Source organism: Amblyomma mixtum, chromosome 4 (genome assembly GCF_055824585.1).
Source record: "Amblyomma mixtum isolate Tamu chromosome 4, ASM5582458v1, whole genome shotgun sequence".
Taxonomy (NCBI): domain Eukaryota; kingdom Metazoa; phylum Arthropoda; class Arachnida; order Ixodida; family Ixodidae; genus Amblyomma; species Amblyomma mixtum.
Genome location: NC_143015.1, coordinates 111,373,012 through 111,390,587, shown reverse-complemented (window position 1 = coordinate 111,390,587; position 17,576 = coordinate 111,373,012). Strand labels below are relative to the sequence as shown.

Here is a 17,576-nt window from a genome sequence, read left to right as displayed (position 1 = left end):
AACAAAGGCGCGTCTAGTGAATAGACTGTCTTCCTTCACTCCCATCTTCCTCCTTTCCCTTACGGCGAGGTTCAGGTGTCCAGCGAGATATGCGAGACAGATACATTTCCTTTCCTTTCCACAAAAACCAATTCACCGACGAGCAGCCGAACGGGCTATGGCGTTCTGTGGACTCCCTGGCAGCGTGGCGGAATGGTCGTGTGACCAAATATGGCGGCGCCCGTGCTCCCGCGCTATTAAGCGTCTATAAATGCGCGCTTGCCTTGGCGTGAATGCTTTTCTATGCAGTCCTCTAAGGAGAAGTGACGACAGGAAAAAGCGAGAAAGCGACAACGTGCTCTGAAGATGCCAGAACAGCGTGAAGAACGTCTTGCAAAGCGTCGTGCTAAGGATCCAGCTCGCTGACAACCTTCTACCTCGCAGAGTGGTTCCACGTCATCGGCCACCGATTAATAACACCTGACTGCTCAGGAACGCCGCAATGCTACCAGGCGAAGGCAACGCGCACACAATCGCTTACGCTATTTACACGGTTTAACCAAAGCTAAACTAAAGCCCCTTGATAATATCAATGGGCTTTAAGCTAAACCACTGCCAATTTTTTAAGAAAGGAAATGTGCAGTAATTCTCTGTCATCTCGGTGCACACCCAACTCTCACCATACAGTAAGGGAGAAAATGGGAGTGAAAGAAGAAAGAGGGGCCGTAATGAAGAAAATGGAAATTGTATTCGACGAACGGAAATTTCACCAGACAAAACTGGGGTAGTATCTGCGAGCAGATGGACCGCAGAATCAGCAAAGCGAACACGTGGAAAAAACTCAGACATCTCTTAGACCCGAACAAGACAAAGTATGAGGCACGACAACAACTACAGAAACTCGTATATAAATACGAAGGCACTAGCGATCAACTAATCTCTGAAGTGAGGGACAGGTACTTGAGGTGCACACCACCCACACCACTCCCCGAGTACAAGGGCGCAGAAAATCTTCTAGATGGGCCATCACCATCGGAGAGGTTAGGGCGGAGTTGAACATACTGAGAACTAAAACGGCCGCAGGTCCAGACAGAATCAGCAATCGCATGCTGAGGAATTTGGATGATGCATCAATTAGAAACCTAACAGCGTACAGGCAGGAATGTTGGGACAAGGGTCGAATCCCACCTGCTTGGAAAGAGGCCAACCTAGTACTTATTCCAAAATCAGTTAAGAAACTAAGTCTTGAAAACCTGAGGCCCATTTCACTTACCTCATGTGTTGGTAAGCTAATGGAGCACGTTATTCAAACGAGGCTAAACAGATTCCTAGAAGAACAAGAACTTTACCCCGACACGATGATCGGATTCAGGACACATCTTTCTGCATGCGATGTTATGCTTCAACTTAAAGAACAAGTGCTAGACAACGAAACAGTTGATACCAGAGCAATAGCCGGCCTAGACGTGGCCAAAGCTTTTGGCAACGTTGACCACGCAGCCATACTAGAACGCTTAGAAACTCTAAATGTAGGGGGAAAGGTATACAACTACGTTAACGACTTTGTTTCAAACAGAACAGTTACTATCAGCCTAGGAGGGAAGGAAGACAAAGGAATAAGGCTGGGTAACAAAGGTACTCCCCAAGGCTCGGTCCTATCACCAACACTCTTCAACATTGCAATGATTGGCTTACCACATAAATTGGCGGGTATAGAAGGACTCAACCACACAGTATACGCGGACGACCTCACCCTCTGGGTTACCAGAGGCAGTGACGCGCACATCTAAGGTACCCCCCAAAGAGCGATCGAGGAAATTGAGTCGTACCTAAAACAAGTAGCACTCAAATGTTCTGCCGAGAAATCGGAAGCGCTCTTCCTCGGCCCACAAAAGAGACAAAGAAAGCCCCATGAACATGGGATAACGCTAACGAAAAACGGGGACAAAATACCCTCAGTGGAGATGATTAGAGTACTGGGTCTTAGGATACAGACAAACGGTAAGAACACCGAAACGATACGAAAACTCGATTGGAGTGTAGGCCAGACGTGTAGGCTACTCAAAAGCACGACCGGCTTTATTACTTCGAGTAATAAAGCCGGTCGTGCTCAAAAGAATAGCAAATAAACACACGGGAATGAAGGAGACGAACCTCTTAACACTAGTTCAATCATTTGTAATCAGCAGAATCTCATACGTCGCGCCATACCTACGGCTAGCCAAAGCAGAAAAAAACAAGATTGAAATCCTAATTAGGAAAGGCGTCAAAACCGCCCTGGGCCTCCCCCCGTACCCATCCACCCAGAAAATTCTGAACATGGGGATTTCAAACACACTAGACGAGCTCATTGAGGCTACCAGAGTAGCGCAACAACAACGATTCCTACGCAGCCATTCGGGGCTAAAAATACTAGAAAAGCTAGGCTTCGAACCTCGAGCGCGGCTCAAACACACGAAGAATATCCCAACAGACATAAGGAACAAAATCAGAATCCCACCACTCCCATATGCATCCGGTACACCATGAGGGTAGGCGAAGGGACAGAGCGAAAGCTCTGCAGAAAAAATTAGCCAATAGACAGGACGTGGTTTACACGGACGCGGCGGAATATGAGGGCAGAACGGGTTTCGTACCCTATAGGGCTACGAAACCCGCCCTCGGTCTCCGCCCTCCCTGGTCGCTAGCGGAGACCGAGTCTCGTGCTGCAGCACCCAACAGAGAGATGCAACAGCGGCTGAGGAGGTAGCCATTGCGCTGGCTTTAACTCAACGGAATGTCAGGGTGATTATAACAGATTCCAAATCGGCTATCCGCAACTACAACGCAGGCAGGGTATCTGTCGAAGCAGTCAAAATTCTGACTGCCAGCCCGACACCGGCAGAACTAATTAACCTTGTTCGAACTCCGGCCCACGAGGGCCTCCGGGGAAACGAGACAGCGCACGCATTGGCCCGAGGAATCACACACCGGGACCCCAATGCGGTCTCGTCGAGCAGAGAGCCCCTTCAGAGGGACGAGGAGCTGAACACGTACAAAGATATTCTTAGCCATTGCAGATTAGGAAGACAGACACTACCTGGAGGATGCAAGGCCCTCAGCAAAAAGGAAGAGGTCATATGGAAAAAGTTACAGGCAGGAGTTTTTCCGAACCCACTCGCACTAAGCAGATGGCATCCGGTGATCCAAGACCCGAGGTGTAAACATTGTAATGAAATAGCAGACATGATCCACATGGTGTGGACATGCCCTAGCCACAACGAACCAGACAGGAATATAGAGTCCTGGGAGGCTTTAATGGCCAGCCAGAAAGAAGAAGAACAAAAAGAAGTCATCCGTCTGGCCCTGGACACCGCTGAATCGCAAGGGATCCCAGCCTGCTGAAAGGGGAGGAAGATGACGGCGGTCAAGACTCGTCTTCATCGCCCTCTGATTCCTTGACGGGTGCAAATAAAGTTATTCATCAGTAACTGTCTCCCATATCTTGGAGGCATATCTCGGTGGCCACCCGTCACTCGTTTGTAGAGGAAGGGAGGAAGTGGAGTGAAAGAAGAAAACAGAAAGAGTGGGCCGTAATGAACCAATGAAAATTGTATTTGAGTAAAGGAAATTACGCAGTAACTGTCTCAAAACCATTTCGACCAACGAAAAGCGTGATACCTCTGCTGGCAACCTTCTGTGGACAACGTTCTGTTGACAACGATGAGGCATTAAAGGCTTTCGCCTAAAAAAAAGTGTGTGCTAGAGGAAACCTCACCCCCTTTTTACTGCCGCCCGCCGCGCTGGCTCAGTGGTTACGGCGCTCGGCTGCTGTCCCGAAAGACGCGGGTTCGATCCCGGCCGCGGCGGCTGATTTTCGATGAAGGCGAAATTCTAGAGGCCCGTGTACTGTGCGATGTCAGTGCACGTAAAATAACCCGAGGTGGTCGAAATTTCCGGAGCCCTTCACTACGGCGTCCCTCATAGCCTGAGTTGCTTTGGGACGTTAAACACCAATAAACCAAACCAAACCTTTTTACTCCCATATAGGTGTATTCGTGTTCAGAGCGCAGGGTTGATACGTGAATAGGACGCAATTCAGAGGGAGTCGCAAATGCGTGCAATAAAAATAAGAAAACAAGTGCCCACTCTCTCCTGTATGCGCAATCTTTTTTTTTTTCATCCAGTACGTCAAGGAAACTTGTGCACTCGTCAACGTGACGTCCGTCGACGTCACCCACAGTTGCGCACCCGGCTATGTAGTCGTGCCAGAGGAAGCTGCCCTGTGAACGCCAAGCACTTAAAAGCCGGCGTTCCACCGGTGTGTCTGCCGTTTAACCCGCCCTACAAAAAACACGACATCGCAGCGTACAGATGCGGACAAAAGTAAACGCCGCATGTTATTGGGTCGTAATATTTTTTACGCGTTACCTAATTTCAATTGTCAGTTATGGTATGTGCATGCTGGTAGTGGAGCTATTCCGCTTTCTCTGGGTCAAACAATGTTTCTTTGTTTTTGTACGGGGAATGAGTGAAGAGCGGAATATCGAGCTCCGTTTGCACATGTCCGCACCTGCACACGCCTGTCGTCCAGCTCACCTGTCCCCGTTGACAGAACGTGGTAGCAGCGGGGCACGAATGTGAAACACCCACGTGGCGAAAGCACTGCCGACGCTAATGGCGGTCCTGCGGCCTAGCCCCGCCCAGACTGTCGTCTTCTGCGGCGAGGGATGCATGAGCCTGACGGGAGACAGGAGCGGGCGATCTGCAGTTTTACACGAAATAACGATCAGTGGTGATCACGACAAAGGAAGATAACTGCACTGCTCCGCATTGTTCATTGGGAGCTAAAGTAACGCGTTTGCGCTGTTTCGTCGCTTAGAGCACAAAGCGCGTTTGCCCCGGAGCTTGTTTCCCCAGCAGAAATTGGGAAATTCTGCACTACTTTATTTTACTCTAATCCGTTAGCCTTGACCATCCCCCCTCCACACACACACACACACACGCACATCAATCGTATTACTCCACATCAACCAAATTCGCCCCATAGCGAGATTCTCTCATTCTATATCTGATACAGTCATACTTTTTCCCATATCTCTTTAGAGGACGACAGGAAGGTGGGGCGAAATATCGGACACCTTTGCGGACACTTTTTTGGCGACGAGTACATAGCCGTATCAAGCTTTCGCATTAATAATAAAGTCACCACACTGCGATCTCCCATGTGTATGCCTTCATCTGGGGGGCCGCCATCCTCCATCTTTCTCTGGAGGCAGTCTTGCCCTTCCTTAATCGCTGGCGGCGACGCACTTCAGAGTGACCTAACGCGACGCTCGGGGGCGTAGCCGAATAAAGAGGGTTCTGGGTTCGTCGCATAACTGCATGACGTCGAGGAGCCAGAGGGGGTCACTGAAAGCGGTGTATAGCCGCTGCGTTGGCTTGCTGCTGCTGGGCAAATTGCGGTTGCATGGATCCACCCCTGACAGTGTGCGTGGTATGTGGAGTTAAAGGGGCTCTGAATGCGGCTGTGACAGAGTTGCAGTATGGCCAGGAAATTGAAGCACTCCAGTTCACGAATATTGTCCAGCAATAATTCTTTAAACGCGCTTTGTGGAAACTGAGTTATCTTCTTATTGTGCTCCCGTAGCCTCTCGTTTAGGTATCTCCCGGTTTGGCCTATGTAAACCTTACCACATGACAGTGGCAAGGAATATACGACACCTTCTGCGCAGTCAACAAATTTCTTCTTTTCACTCTGTGTACAGCTTTGATTTTTCGTCATCTTACATAGTTTTGGAGTTTATCTGGGGCCGATAACACTACCTCAACGCCTACTCGTTGGCCTAGGTTTTTCAGATTATGGGAAATCCGGTGCATGTAAGGAACTACTGCTGTTTTCCTACATTTCCAGGTTGATTTTGGCATTTGGAATTATTTTTACCAATCATGCCCTCAGCCACTGACCCAAAGATGGCTTTAGGATACCCAGCCTCTTGCAACCGTTTTACCTGTTCCTGAAAACTGCTGTTCACAAGGTGCCGCCACGACTTTTCCAGAGCCTTTTTCAAGCACTTGTTGACAATGCCTCTTTTTTTATGTAAGATTATTATGTAAGATGACGAATCCTAACTCTGTGAAAAATCAAAGCTGTGCAAAGAATCACAAGAAGAAATTTGTTGACTGCGCAGAAGGCGTCGTGTATTCCTTGCCACTGTCATGTGGTAAGGTTTCCATAGGCCAAACCGGGAGATGCCTAAACGAGAGGCTACGCGAGAACAATAAGAATATATAGAAAATGAAAAAGGCAATCTTTCAGAACATTGTGAGGAATATAAACCAGATATACGCATGCCGAAGTTCGATGCATGCCAGGTGATTAACAAAAGCAGACAACAGCTAACACGGGAGATTATTGAAGCGAGACGAATAAAAAACTTCTAACTCCTAACTCAGAAGTGTGTAAGCATCCCGTCTCTATCTCTATCAAAGAAAGAGATGACATTTCTTGATGCCTGGAACAAAATGTGAAGTGATTGCGGTGTGATAGGCTTGTGGGGCGATAATTTGATGCTCTCGCACTACTTAAAATCCCTTTGTGCATTGAATAAAGGTTGAGTGGCAAGTTAGTGCATGTGTTGTCGTCTTCGTTGTGTCCTTGTCTCGAGCACTACAGTTTTTCATCATGAGCAACAAACTTCCATCCTGATCAAAAAGATTGTTTATAAAAATTGCTGACATCACGTAAATGATAAGTTTCGGTTATAGATATGACGCCTCAAAACTGCCCTCATACTGACAACGCCACATTCAGTGGTAGGAGTTCTTGTTTTCCAAACAACGCCGATTTCTCCTCACCCTGACGGCTGTTTCCCCATTTCTATACGAGTAGCCCCGGTGCGATGTCTCTCTGCAGAGCATTCGCAATACGGAGTTCCACTGTACTTGGGAAGTGTGTCGAAGACAGATACCAACCTCCTTGGCTGCCGGAGTTCACATCTGGTAAGTCCTGACCCGTCACGGACAAGCGACTCCGGCCAGCTTCCACATCCAAAGCGCCGACAGCTACCCTGTTAGAGCGAAGTTAACCACATGCTAATCGTGAAGATGCAACAGCACTAGCGATTCGAGTCCCAGCTAGTGGCGAACAGCGAATCAAACGGACGCGCGGCCTTTCACGATGCCCCCGGTCTCCGGCACCGCGACTACTACGGCATCAGTGCAAAGAACCGATAGCGAGGTAAAAAACCATGGCATAGGCCACAGATTTAGTCAGGAAATGACTGCTCACGTGGTTATAGGTTGCTTAAGCATCGTGAAAGCCCGAGCTTTCATTTAAGCCGCTATTCGACACTAGGTCAGACTTGAACAGTGCAAGCGACGCGTGGTCTACGAACATGGGGTAATTGGCGCACGTTACGTGCAAGCGAAGTGCCACGCTGCTAGACGTGTGAAAAAGTAGCGAGAGATGTAAACGTGAAACGTCACGATGGCAGCGCACTTACATTTACGGTTCGATGAGTAGGTCTATATGCGTTCCCTTATTCCAGTTCCGCAGAAAGAGGGACTCCAGTTTCATTTCTGCACTCTCTAAGCAGAAAGAAAAGAGGAAGTAAAGTTGTCCCCTTGCGAACACCCTTTCAAAAAGTTGTGTGCTATAGGACACCTTACTCCCTTTTTACACCCATATAGGTGTATAGGTGTAAAGAGTACAGGGTTGATACGCGAACAGGGCACAGTTAAGAGAGTAGTGAGGTACTGCAATAGCAAGGAGAAGAACACAAGAACCCACTCTCTCCTGTATGCACAATCTCTCTCTTTTTATCAGCTACGCCAAGGAAACTTGTGCACTCGTCACCGTGACGTCCGTCTACGTCACCCACAGCTGCGCACCCGGCTATGTAGCCGTGCCAGAGGAATCTCCCCTGCGAACGTCAAGCACTTAAACGCCGGCGTTCAACCAATGTTCCTGCCGTTCAACGCGCTCTACAACAAACACGATGTCGAAGCGTACAGGTACGCACAAACGTAAACGGAGCATGCTATTCGCTCCTAATATTTTTTCACGCGTTAAATAATTGGAATCGCCAATTATGGTATGTGCATGCTCGTAGTGTATGCTAATGCGCATTCTCTAGGGCATAAAATGTTTCTGTTTCTCACATGGAAGGAGTGAAGAGCGGAATATCGAGCTCCGTCTACTCATGTCCGCAACTGTACGTGCCAGTCACGTGCACCTCCACCTCACCTGTCCCCGTTGTCAGGACGTTGCAACGGGGGAGGGCGGCGGCGTCGCAGTAACACCCACGTGACGGAAGCACTGATGATGCTCACGCTGGTCCCGCGGCCTGGATCCGCCCAGCGGTTGTATTCTGCGGCGATGGATGCATGAGCCTGACGGGAGACCGGGGCAGGTGGCCTGCAGTTTGACACGAAGTCAGCGATGATCACGAAAATTTCAGGTAACTGCACTGCTGCATATTGTTAATTCGGAGCTAATGTAACGCGTTTGCGTTGTTTGCTCGTTTATAGCAAAAACAGCGCGCGTATGCACCGCAGCTTGTTTCCTGCACAGATGTTCGGCCATTTTTGTGGTACTTTATTGCACTCTGCAACGTCAGCTTTGAACGCCCGCCCCCCCCCCCCCCCCCCCTCCCCGCGTTGCCCGAGACAACGACAGCGCGTCGCTACCGAAATGTCAGTAGACGGAATCTTTGTAGCGAGAGCTACACTACGCCAATCGCTTCACGAGGTCAGCGTGGCTGCGCGCTGAGCCGTGGCACCACGGGCAAGGCTCCGCTCCGAACAGGCATTGGAGTTCCTTCGTATAACTGAAAATTGGTTTTTGAGGAAAGGGAATACGCAGTAACTGTCTCACATATGAGGGACGCCGTTGAGTAGGGCTGCGGAAAATTCGACCACCTGGGGTTCTCTAACGTGCACTCACATCGCACGGTACGCGGGACTCTACAATTTAGCCTCCATCGAAATTCTAGCCGCCCGCCTCGTCAGTCGTGCGCATGCGCGGAGTGTCGTCAGAGGTGCGCGGATATCACAACGATACGCAGCCTGTGGTAGAAATGGACAACTCGAAGGAAGCTAGGGCTCCTCGTAGGGAAGAAGGCAGAGGAGGCGGCGAGCCTAGGAGATCGAGGAAGAGCGCGCTAAGCGTCTCGATAAGCGACGCGGTTAGAGGGGCCCTCTTAGACGACGACAGTGCATCCACGACGACAGATGACGATGAATCGAGTTCTGAGCCTCTCAAAGAAGCTAGACTATCGCTACTTTACCAGGTTTAACCGGAGATAAACCACAGCCATTTTTTTTTTTTTTTTGCTGCGTATATTCTGTCCTGACTGAGCTAAGCCACTGCCGATTTTAGAGATTTTATAGTTTGTTTAAGATCGCCGCTTCTTTCAGAAAACTTAAAACAGATACAATTTCTGCCAGTGGATTATCTTTCAAATATAAATTGGTGTGGAAGAGAACGTGTTCATTGTAAAATACAGTAAAATATTTTTTCCCTTAGCCGTTCGAGTTCTGTGCACGAAAATAAAATGTGATTTACAGTGAGCTCCCCTCCAAAGTGATGAGGACATTACTTCAGAGGTGCCACAGGCCACTGAATAAATAAGGAGGCCAATGAAAATAGTTGAAAATGAACTACATATTCATTATTAGTCAACCATCCTGCTAGTTGGTTGATGGTTCATGGTTTATGAGGGTTTAACGCCCCAAAGCAGCTCACGCTATGAGGCACGCCGTCGTGACGGGCACCGGAAGTTTCGGCCACCTGGGGCTCTTAACTAGCACTGACATCGCACCATGGCGATAGTTAGCACGTCTTAGGTGTACTCGTATGCCAAACCTCGCTGATAATTGTACCTCGAAACAAGCGTTGGCCTCCTGGCTCGGAAGTACGCAGGAGAGACTCCCACGTCTCTGGGGTGTTTGGGTTGTTCGTGTTGTAGCGTGTACAAGTCCATGCCATGTGTATGAGAGTGGCCGGAGTTAAGCAGTGTTTGCACATGGGGTCTATCTGTAGCGAAAAGATCCTACTGTGTAAGAGGGGGTTTGGAAAACTGCCAGTTTTTACTTTGCGCCATTGACAGCCTCGCTTCTTGTTAAATCACGGTGTGCGGATGGATAGAGCCACCTTTCGAGCCGGTAGTTCTGGGTTTGGGTTTATGGGCTTTAACGTCCCGAAGCGACTAAGGCTATGAGAGACGCCGTAGTGGAGGGCTCCGGAAATTTCGACCACCTGGGGTTCCTTAACGTGCACTGACATCGCACAGTACACGGGCCTCTAGAATTTCTCCTCCAAAGAAATTCAACCGCCGCAGCCGGGATCGAACCCGGGTCGTTAGGGTCAGCAGCCGAGCACCATAACCACTGAGCCACCGCGGCGGCATACGCTTTGGCAATTACTAGGCAAATAAAAGGAAATGAAGGAGGGGAGGGATGCCCTTTGCGCGAATGCACAGCAGATATTTCCAGCCAGTGGTATATCTCACCTTTCTCATGGCTCCCTCGGCTCTCCTCCGCGTCGGCTCCCTTGGCACGGCTCTTCCTCCCGGCACGCCCCTTTCCCGGTCTCCTTTTTGCGTGCGTCTCCTTGTCCGGAACTTTCCTTGAAGCCAGTTCAATCATTCATTTTATTTCTACTCTTGCCATACACATTATCAAAACACTGAACCCATAGCCAGAGGCTAATGTGGGGTTCAGAAACAAAATTCATGATGGCAATGACAGAGCACTTGTGTAAAATGAAAAGCACACAAACCCGGTTACCGGCCAACAGGAGTCGGGGAGGCCGAGACACTGCTGAAGGTCACGACACTGGGCAGCGGCCAACAGGAGTCGGGAGAGCCGAGGCGCTGTTGAAGGTCGCGTCACTGGGCAGTGTGGCCTCGGAAGGGTGGGTGGTCCTGGAGGAGGTCTTGGGACAGGGTGGTGTTTAGAAGAGAAAACATTCGGAGTATGTCCCTGTAAGTGGTGAGTGGAGAAGCGCATGAGATGTTAGTGTCAGAGGAAGCAGGGATGCTGATCATACACTCGGCTCGGCAGCTGAGATCTCGGGCGAGTGTGTGCGAATGGGCGTTTCCGTTGAGCAACGGACTGGCACTTCATCCATAATCTTCAAGTCAGCAGGGATATCTAATCCTAGGTGACACCTCGGGTATACATTAAAACAGCTTAGATGACGTACCATTCTCGGAGCGTTCTTGCTACCAAACGGCTTTAATTGCCTGAAGCACTGCCAGGCTGTGGGGAGAAATATGAAGTGTGGCCGAGGCAGAAGCGCTCAGGATATCCCTAACACCTCATTTGTGAGCGTACTTTTCCGAAACACTTCTTGATGCGCTTCACATAGTGAGCATAATTTCGGCGCTTTTGCACGGAAGACTAGACAACGTATAATCATTATTCTTATTACGAATGCCAAACGAATGCCAAACCTTTGCGGGCAACCACGGCCCACAACGTTGCCTATCAGCACGTACGCACTTCTTCGTTTAATATAATCATTATTCTTATTACGAATGCCAAACGAATGCCAAACCTTTGCGTGCAACCACGGCCCACAACGTTGCCTATCAGCACGTACGCACTTCTTCGTTTAATATAAACGCGGAGAAGTGCTTTGGTCAGATGGGAAAAGCACAGTTTGTGGCCTGAAAGGAGTGCACTTAAATCTCCTGTTCCTTGCCCTGTCGGTTAGCAGCGCCTGCCGATCGTTAACGTTAAGAAATCTAGAGCCATTTTCATCATGACGTCAGCAAACGTCACAGAGGGTTTCTTAATCGGGCTGATGTGGCAGCAGCAGCAGCCTTGGGGCTTACTGTGGTCCCGGAATATTGCAGGGATAACCGCTGCGACAGAATAATTATTCACTATAGCCACCAGAACGCCAGGAAGGTGTGGTTGAGGTAAACACCAAGTCCACAGCGGTTACTTCGGCATGCACATGCAGATTTATCATCCCCCTCTCTGCCGACAAAGATCGCTTACGAGCGCGCAGTAGCTCTGGAATGGATTCCCGTCCGGCCTTCCACCGGACGCGACGAAGGCATTCCAGGCGACCGGGCTACCCATGGCGCTGGCGGTGCTGCGAAATAGAGACTACAATTAGAAAGCGTCGATCATGTTGCTGTAGGAGAGAAGATTGATGTGAAAAAAAACGACATCAACAATGACACGTGCCTCACCAGTCTTTAGGGGACACAAGTTATGAACGAAGCAGCAGATGCCCCTCAAAGAACGCCCACCCGCCACCGGGGTCGACCAGTTTTCATGACCCCGCAGTAAATCCGATTAACCCATTTTATTCTCAACTCATCGGCCACCCCCTCCCATTTTAGGCTAGCAGGTATAAAGTGATCGGTCCCAGGGAAGAATCGGTCGACGTCAATGTCAAATGGCCTCCTGTGAGGGGCATCTAGGGCTTTGTTCTTGAGTTGTACCCCGCTTTAGTGGTCTGCATCAGACGAGGCAGGTGAGGCTGCTGGTCTGCTTGGTACATTGGGGTCTAACGTTCCAAAGTGACTCAGGCTATGAGGAACGCCGTAGTGAAGGGCTCAGGGTAATTTTTACGTCCTGGGGTTCTATAACGTGCACTGACGTCGCACCATGCCGCTAGTTAGCACGTCTTAGCCGTATTCTGATGCCATACTTAGCTGATAATGGTACGCCGAAACACAATTGCGTTCCTCTAACTCAAATAGACTGTTTTTAAGACGTGCTGACAGCATGAAGCGAAACATCACGTCTACGATGAGGGTGGGCTACAGAGATGCCGTCTCACAACTACTCTCATAGTGGCAAAGCCGCACTCAGTGGACGGAGCTCTTGATTTCAAAACGACGTCGAATTCTCATGATGACGGCTGTGCCGCCGTATTCATGAGTAGCCCCAGTAAGGATTCTCCGACAGCCTTCAAAGTATTCCCAATCTGGCGTTCGACGATATATGGCATGTGTATCGAAGGCAGATACCAACCTTTTTTGCTTGCAGGAGTTCAAATCAGGAAAGTCCTCACCCCTGCTCGGACGAGCGACTCGGGACGAGCGACTCCGGCCAGCATCCACATCCAAAGCGCCGAAAGCTACCCTGTGAAAGCGAAGTTAACCTCAGATTAATCAATAAGATGCAACAACAATAGCTGTAACAATAATAGCAACAACAAGAACAACAGATGCAACAAAAATAGCAAGTCCGAGCTAGTAGCGAACAGCGAATTAAACGAACTCGAGGCCTTTCACGATGCTCCCAGTCTCCGGCATCGCGACTACTACGGCGTCACGGCAAACAACCTATAGCCAGGTTAAAAAGCAGGGCACAGGCCACAGATTTAGTCATGAAATGACTGCTCGCCTGCCTATGGGTTGCTTGCACTGACGCAGTAGTAGCCGAAGTGCCAGAGGACGGGAGCCTCGTGAAAGGGAGCGCGTTAATTTAATCATCTATTCGACACTAGCTCGGACCTGAACGATGCAAGCGACGCGTGGTGTACGAGCGTGGTGTGCTTGACGTACGTAACATGCAAGCCACATGCATATACCACGCTGGTAGAAGTTCCTTGCAAAACAGTAGTGAGAGCTGCAAAGGTGAAACTTTACGAGGGCAGCGCACTCACATCTACGATTCGATGTACCGGTCTATAACGTTCCCTTATTTCACCTCAGCAGAAAGGTGGACAGCAGTTTCATTTCTCCATCCTCTGAAGATAAAGGAGTAAAAAGGGCAGAAAGTTGTTCCTCTAGCGCACACCCTTTAAAAAAGGAGTGTGACAGAGGACACCTTACTCCCTTTTTACACCCATACAGGGGTATTCGTGTAAAGAGTGCAGGGTTGATACGCGAACAGGGCACAGTTAAGAGAGTCGCGAGGCAGTGCAACAGCAATGAAGACCACAAGAACCCACTCTCTCCTGCATGCGCAATCTTTTTTTTTATCAGGTACGTGAAGGAAACTTGTGCACTCGTCACCGTGACGTCCGTCGACATCACCGGTAGTTGCGCACCCGGCTATGCAGCCGTGACAGAGGAAGCTCCCCTGTGAACGCCAAGCACTTAAAAGCCCGGTGTTTTTGCCGTTTAACGCGCTCTACAACCAACGTGGCATCGAAGGGTACAGGTGCGGAAAAATATTAACGGAACATGCTATTGGCTCGTATTATTTTTCACGCGTTACCTAATTTGAATTATTAACTATGGCATGCTGGTGGTGGATGCTAGTGCGCTTTCTCTAAGACAAACGATTATTGTTTTATTTTGTTTTTACGCGGAGGACGCGAGGAACAGAATATCGAGCTCCGTTCACTCATGTCCGCACCTATACATGCCAGTAACGTGCTCCTCCAGCTCACCTGCCCCCACTGTCAGGCGGGACGTGCGTCGGCGTCGCAGCAACACCCACGTGACCGAAGCAATGACGAAGCTAACTGTGCAGCGGCGGCCTAGACCTGCCCAACCGTTGTCTTCTCCAGCAAGGGATGCATGAGCCTGACGGGAGACCGGAGCAGGTGCCCTGCAGTTCGACACGAAACAACGATCAGCGATGATCACGACAAAGGCAAGGAACTGCACGCCTGGCTCCGTATTGTTAATCGGAGCTAATGCAACGCGTTACCGCTGATTGCTCGTTTATAGCACAAACATTGCGGAGCTTGTTTCCTGCACAGATGTTCGGCAACTTCTGAAGAGACAAGCTTCACTACGCGCACCACAGCCGCGCTTCGCGTGAGCCGGCGGAGCCAAGATTTGCCACAGCTGCGCATGCTTCAAACCGAGTGACGTCATGCGCGGCACGAATAAAAAGAGAAATAAAAGACAAACAGTGCGCCAGGAAACTCATATCTCGGTGGACACCCGAACCGCGCCGTAAGGGCCTTAAGGAAAATTAAATGAAATGAAAATTGCCTTTAAGGAAAGGAAATGCCCGTCTCTCATATCTTGGTGCACACCCGAAAGGAATGCACACCACAGGACATGTCTCTAAAGCAACCTTCTAAGACAGCACCGTATTCAATAGATGCGCGTCCCCTCTTCCGCCTCCGTACAGGCAGTGTGTGGACAGTCGGACGCCTCCACCGTTATCGTGGTGCTTCCAGTACATTGTGCGCGAACTGTGACAGGCATGGCGTCAAGCCAAGCGCAACTGAACCTTTTCGCTCGTATATCTATGCTTAACCAGAGCTAAGCCACTTAACCAGAGCTAAGCCTTTTTACTCTACAACGTCAGCCTTTAACCCTCCCCTTCCCCGAGACAACGAGGCGCCTCACTACCAAAATGTCAGTAGACGAAACTTTTCTTCGCTTCGTATATGCTTTCCTAACTGAGCTAAGCCATTGCTAATTTTTAGTGATTTTATACTTTGTTTAATATCGCCGCTTCTTTCAGCAAACCAAAAAGAGAGGAAATATCTGCAAGTGGATTGTCTCGTAAAAGTAAATTTTGGTGGAAGGCTTATGGTTTATGGAGGTTTTAAGGTCCCAAAGCGACTATGAGAGACGCCATAGTGAAGGGCTCCGGAAATTTCGACCACCTGGTGGGGTTTTTTAACGTGCATGACATCACACAGCGGACGGGCAAGAATTTCGCCAGCATCGTAATTCTACCGCCGCGGTCGGGATCGAACCCGCGTCTATCGGGTCAGCAGCCGAGTGCCATAACCACTGAGCAACCGCTGTGGCTAACTGGGGCGGAAGGGAATGGAATGTGAAAATATTTTTACTGTATTCTACAGTGAACACATTCCCAATTGGGGTGGAGGAGAATGTGTTCATTGCAGATTACAGTAAAATATTTTTCCCTTGGCCGTCCGTGTTCTGCGCACCAAAATAAAAAAAACTACGGGGCACTTTGGCAGCCTTAAGTGCACTAGCCGAAAGGCTTTGTCGCGTTGCGCCTCCCTGGCTTTGAAACCAGGCGACGCGTTTAGCCGCCGCTGACGCATGCATTCCTGGGTCTTTCGCTGCTGCGTATTTGGTGAGTCGCCCTTCTTCCGCTGAGCCGAACAACTTGGTGCGGAATCACTGCACCGCTTGGGAGCCATCCTACTCCACTAGGTGCCGCACACCGACTGATGACGGAACAGCGCTCGACGCCGCCGCGTCGACAGCTCCACCTGTCGACGATGACGACGTTACCCTTTGGCAGCTGCGCTCGTCGATGAGTCATCCCAGGCGCTCGATGTAACGCTGGACGGACGGACGAACGGACGGTAGATTGAGCCATTAAAGCATTTCGCTTTAAAATGCGATTTACTGTAAGCTCACCTCCAAAGTGATACGGACATTTCGTGCGATGTGCCACACGCCCCTCAATGAACAAGCAGGCCAACCGAAATAGTTAAAATGATCTACATATTCACTATTAGTCAACCATCCTGCTAGTTGGTTGATGGTTTATGGCTTATGAGAGTTTAGCACCCCAAAGCAGCTCAGCCTATAGGGGACGCTGGCGTGACGGGCTCCGGATATTTCGACCACATGGGGTTCTTAATGTGCACTTACATCGCACTACGCAGCTAGTTAACGCGTCTTTGCTGTACTCGTATGGCATACCTCGCTGATGACGCTAGCTCGAAACAAGCGCTCCTCTAACTCAAAAAGGCTGGTTTATATTAAGGGAAATATCATGTATATTATGAGGGTTGGTTACAGAAATGACATCTCAAACTACTATTATACTGACAAACCCACACTCAGTGGCAGGAGTTCTTGTTCCCCAAACAACGCAGATTTCTCCTCATGCTGACGGCTGTGTCCCTGTATCTATACGAGTAGCCTCGGTGCGATGACTCCGAGAGTCTGCAAAGTATTCGCAATTCGGCGTTCCACGGTACTTGGAAAGTATATCGAAGAGAGATACCAACCTTCCTTGGCTGCCGGTGTTCACATCTGGGAAGTCCTCACCAACTCCGGCCAGCTTCCACATCCAAAGCGTCGACAGCTGCCCTGTGAAAGCGAAGTTAACCTCACGTTAATCTTGAAGAGGCAACAGCAACAGCGGCTCCAGTCCCAGCTAGTGGCGAACAGCGAATTAAACGAACGCGCGGCCTTTCACGATGCGCCCGCTCTACGGCATCGCGACTACTACGGCACCAGTGCAAAGAACCGATAGCGAGGTAAAAAAAAAAGGCATAGGCCACAGATTTAGTCAGGAAACGACTGCTCACGTGGCTAAAGGTTGAGCATCGTGGAAGCCCGCGCGTTCATTTAATCCGCTATTCGACACTATAGCTCTGACTTGAACGATGCAAGCGACGCGTGGTCTACGAGCATGTGGTGATTGGCGTACGTTACGTGCGAGCGAAATGCCACGCTGCTAGACGAGCTAAACAGTAGCGAGAGATGTAAACGTGGAACGTTACGAGGGCAGCGCACTTACATTTACGATTCGATGAGCAGGTCTGTATACGTTCCCTTATTCCACTTCCGCAGAAAGAGGGACTGCAGTTTCATTTCTGCTCTCTCTAAGCAGAAAGAAAAAAGGGGAGTAAAGTTGTCCTCTAGCGCACAACCTTTAAAAAAGGAGTGTGCTAGAGGACTCCTTATTTCCTTTTTACACCCATATAGGTGTATTCGTGTAAAGAGTGCAGGGTTTATATGTGA

General features: G+C 49.6%; 1 protein-coding gene across 13 annotated transcripts in view; it reads right to left on the bottom strand.

Moving 5' to 3' along the window:
- LOC149347887 (uncharacterized) overlaps positions 1 to 17,576 on the bottom strand; it is a 129,863-nt gene that overhangs the window by 95,819 nt on the left and 16,468 nt on the right. For 10 of the 13 annotated variants that reach the window (XR_016292693.1, XR_016292694.1, XR_016292695.1 and 7 more), the window contains 6 exons: positions 16,838 to 16,919; positions 12,958 to 13,068; positions 10,750 to 10,897; positions 10,473 to 10,583; positions 6,934 to 7,028; positions 4,558 to 4,698 (listed from right to left, as the gene is read on the bottom strand). Coding sequence is in view for 10 of the 13 variants with exons in the window: in XM_089587688.1 (XP_089443814.1) it covers positions 4,558 to 4,698; positions 6,934 to 7,028; positions 10,473 to 10,583; positions 10,750 to 10,897; positions 12,958 to 13,068; positions 16,838 to 16,919 (688 nt within the window). In the remaining 3 variants the exon portion in view is untranslated. Of the gene's footprint in view, positions 1 to 4,557; positions 4,699 to 6,933; positions 7,029 to 10,472; positions 10,584 to 10,749; positions 10,898 to 11,970; positions 12,068 to 12,957; positions 13,069 to 14,326; positions 14,488 to 16,837; positions 16,920 to 17,576 lie in introns of all 13 variants that reach the window. The other 3 variants (XM_089587691.1, XM_089587693.1, XM_089587692.1) reach the window with 3 other exon arrangements.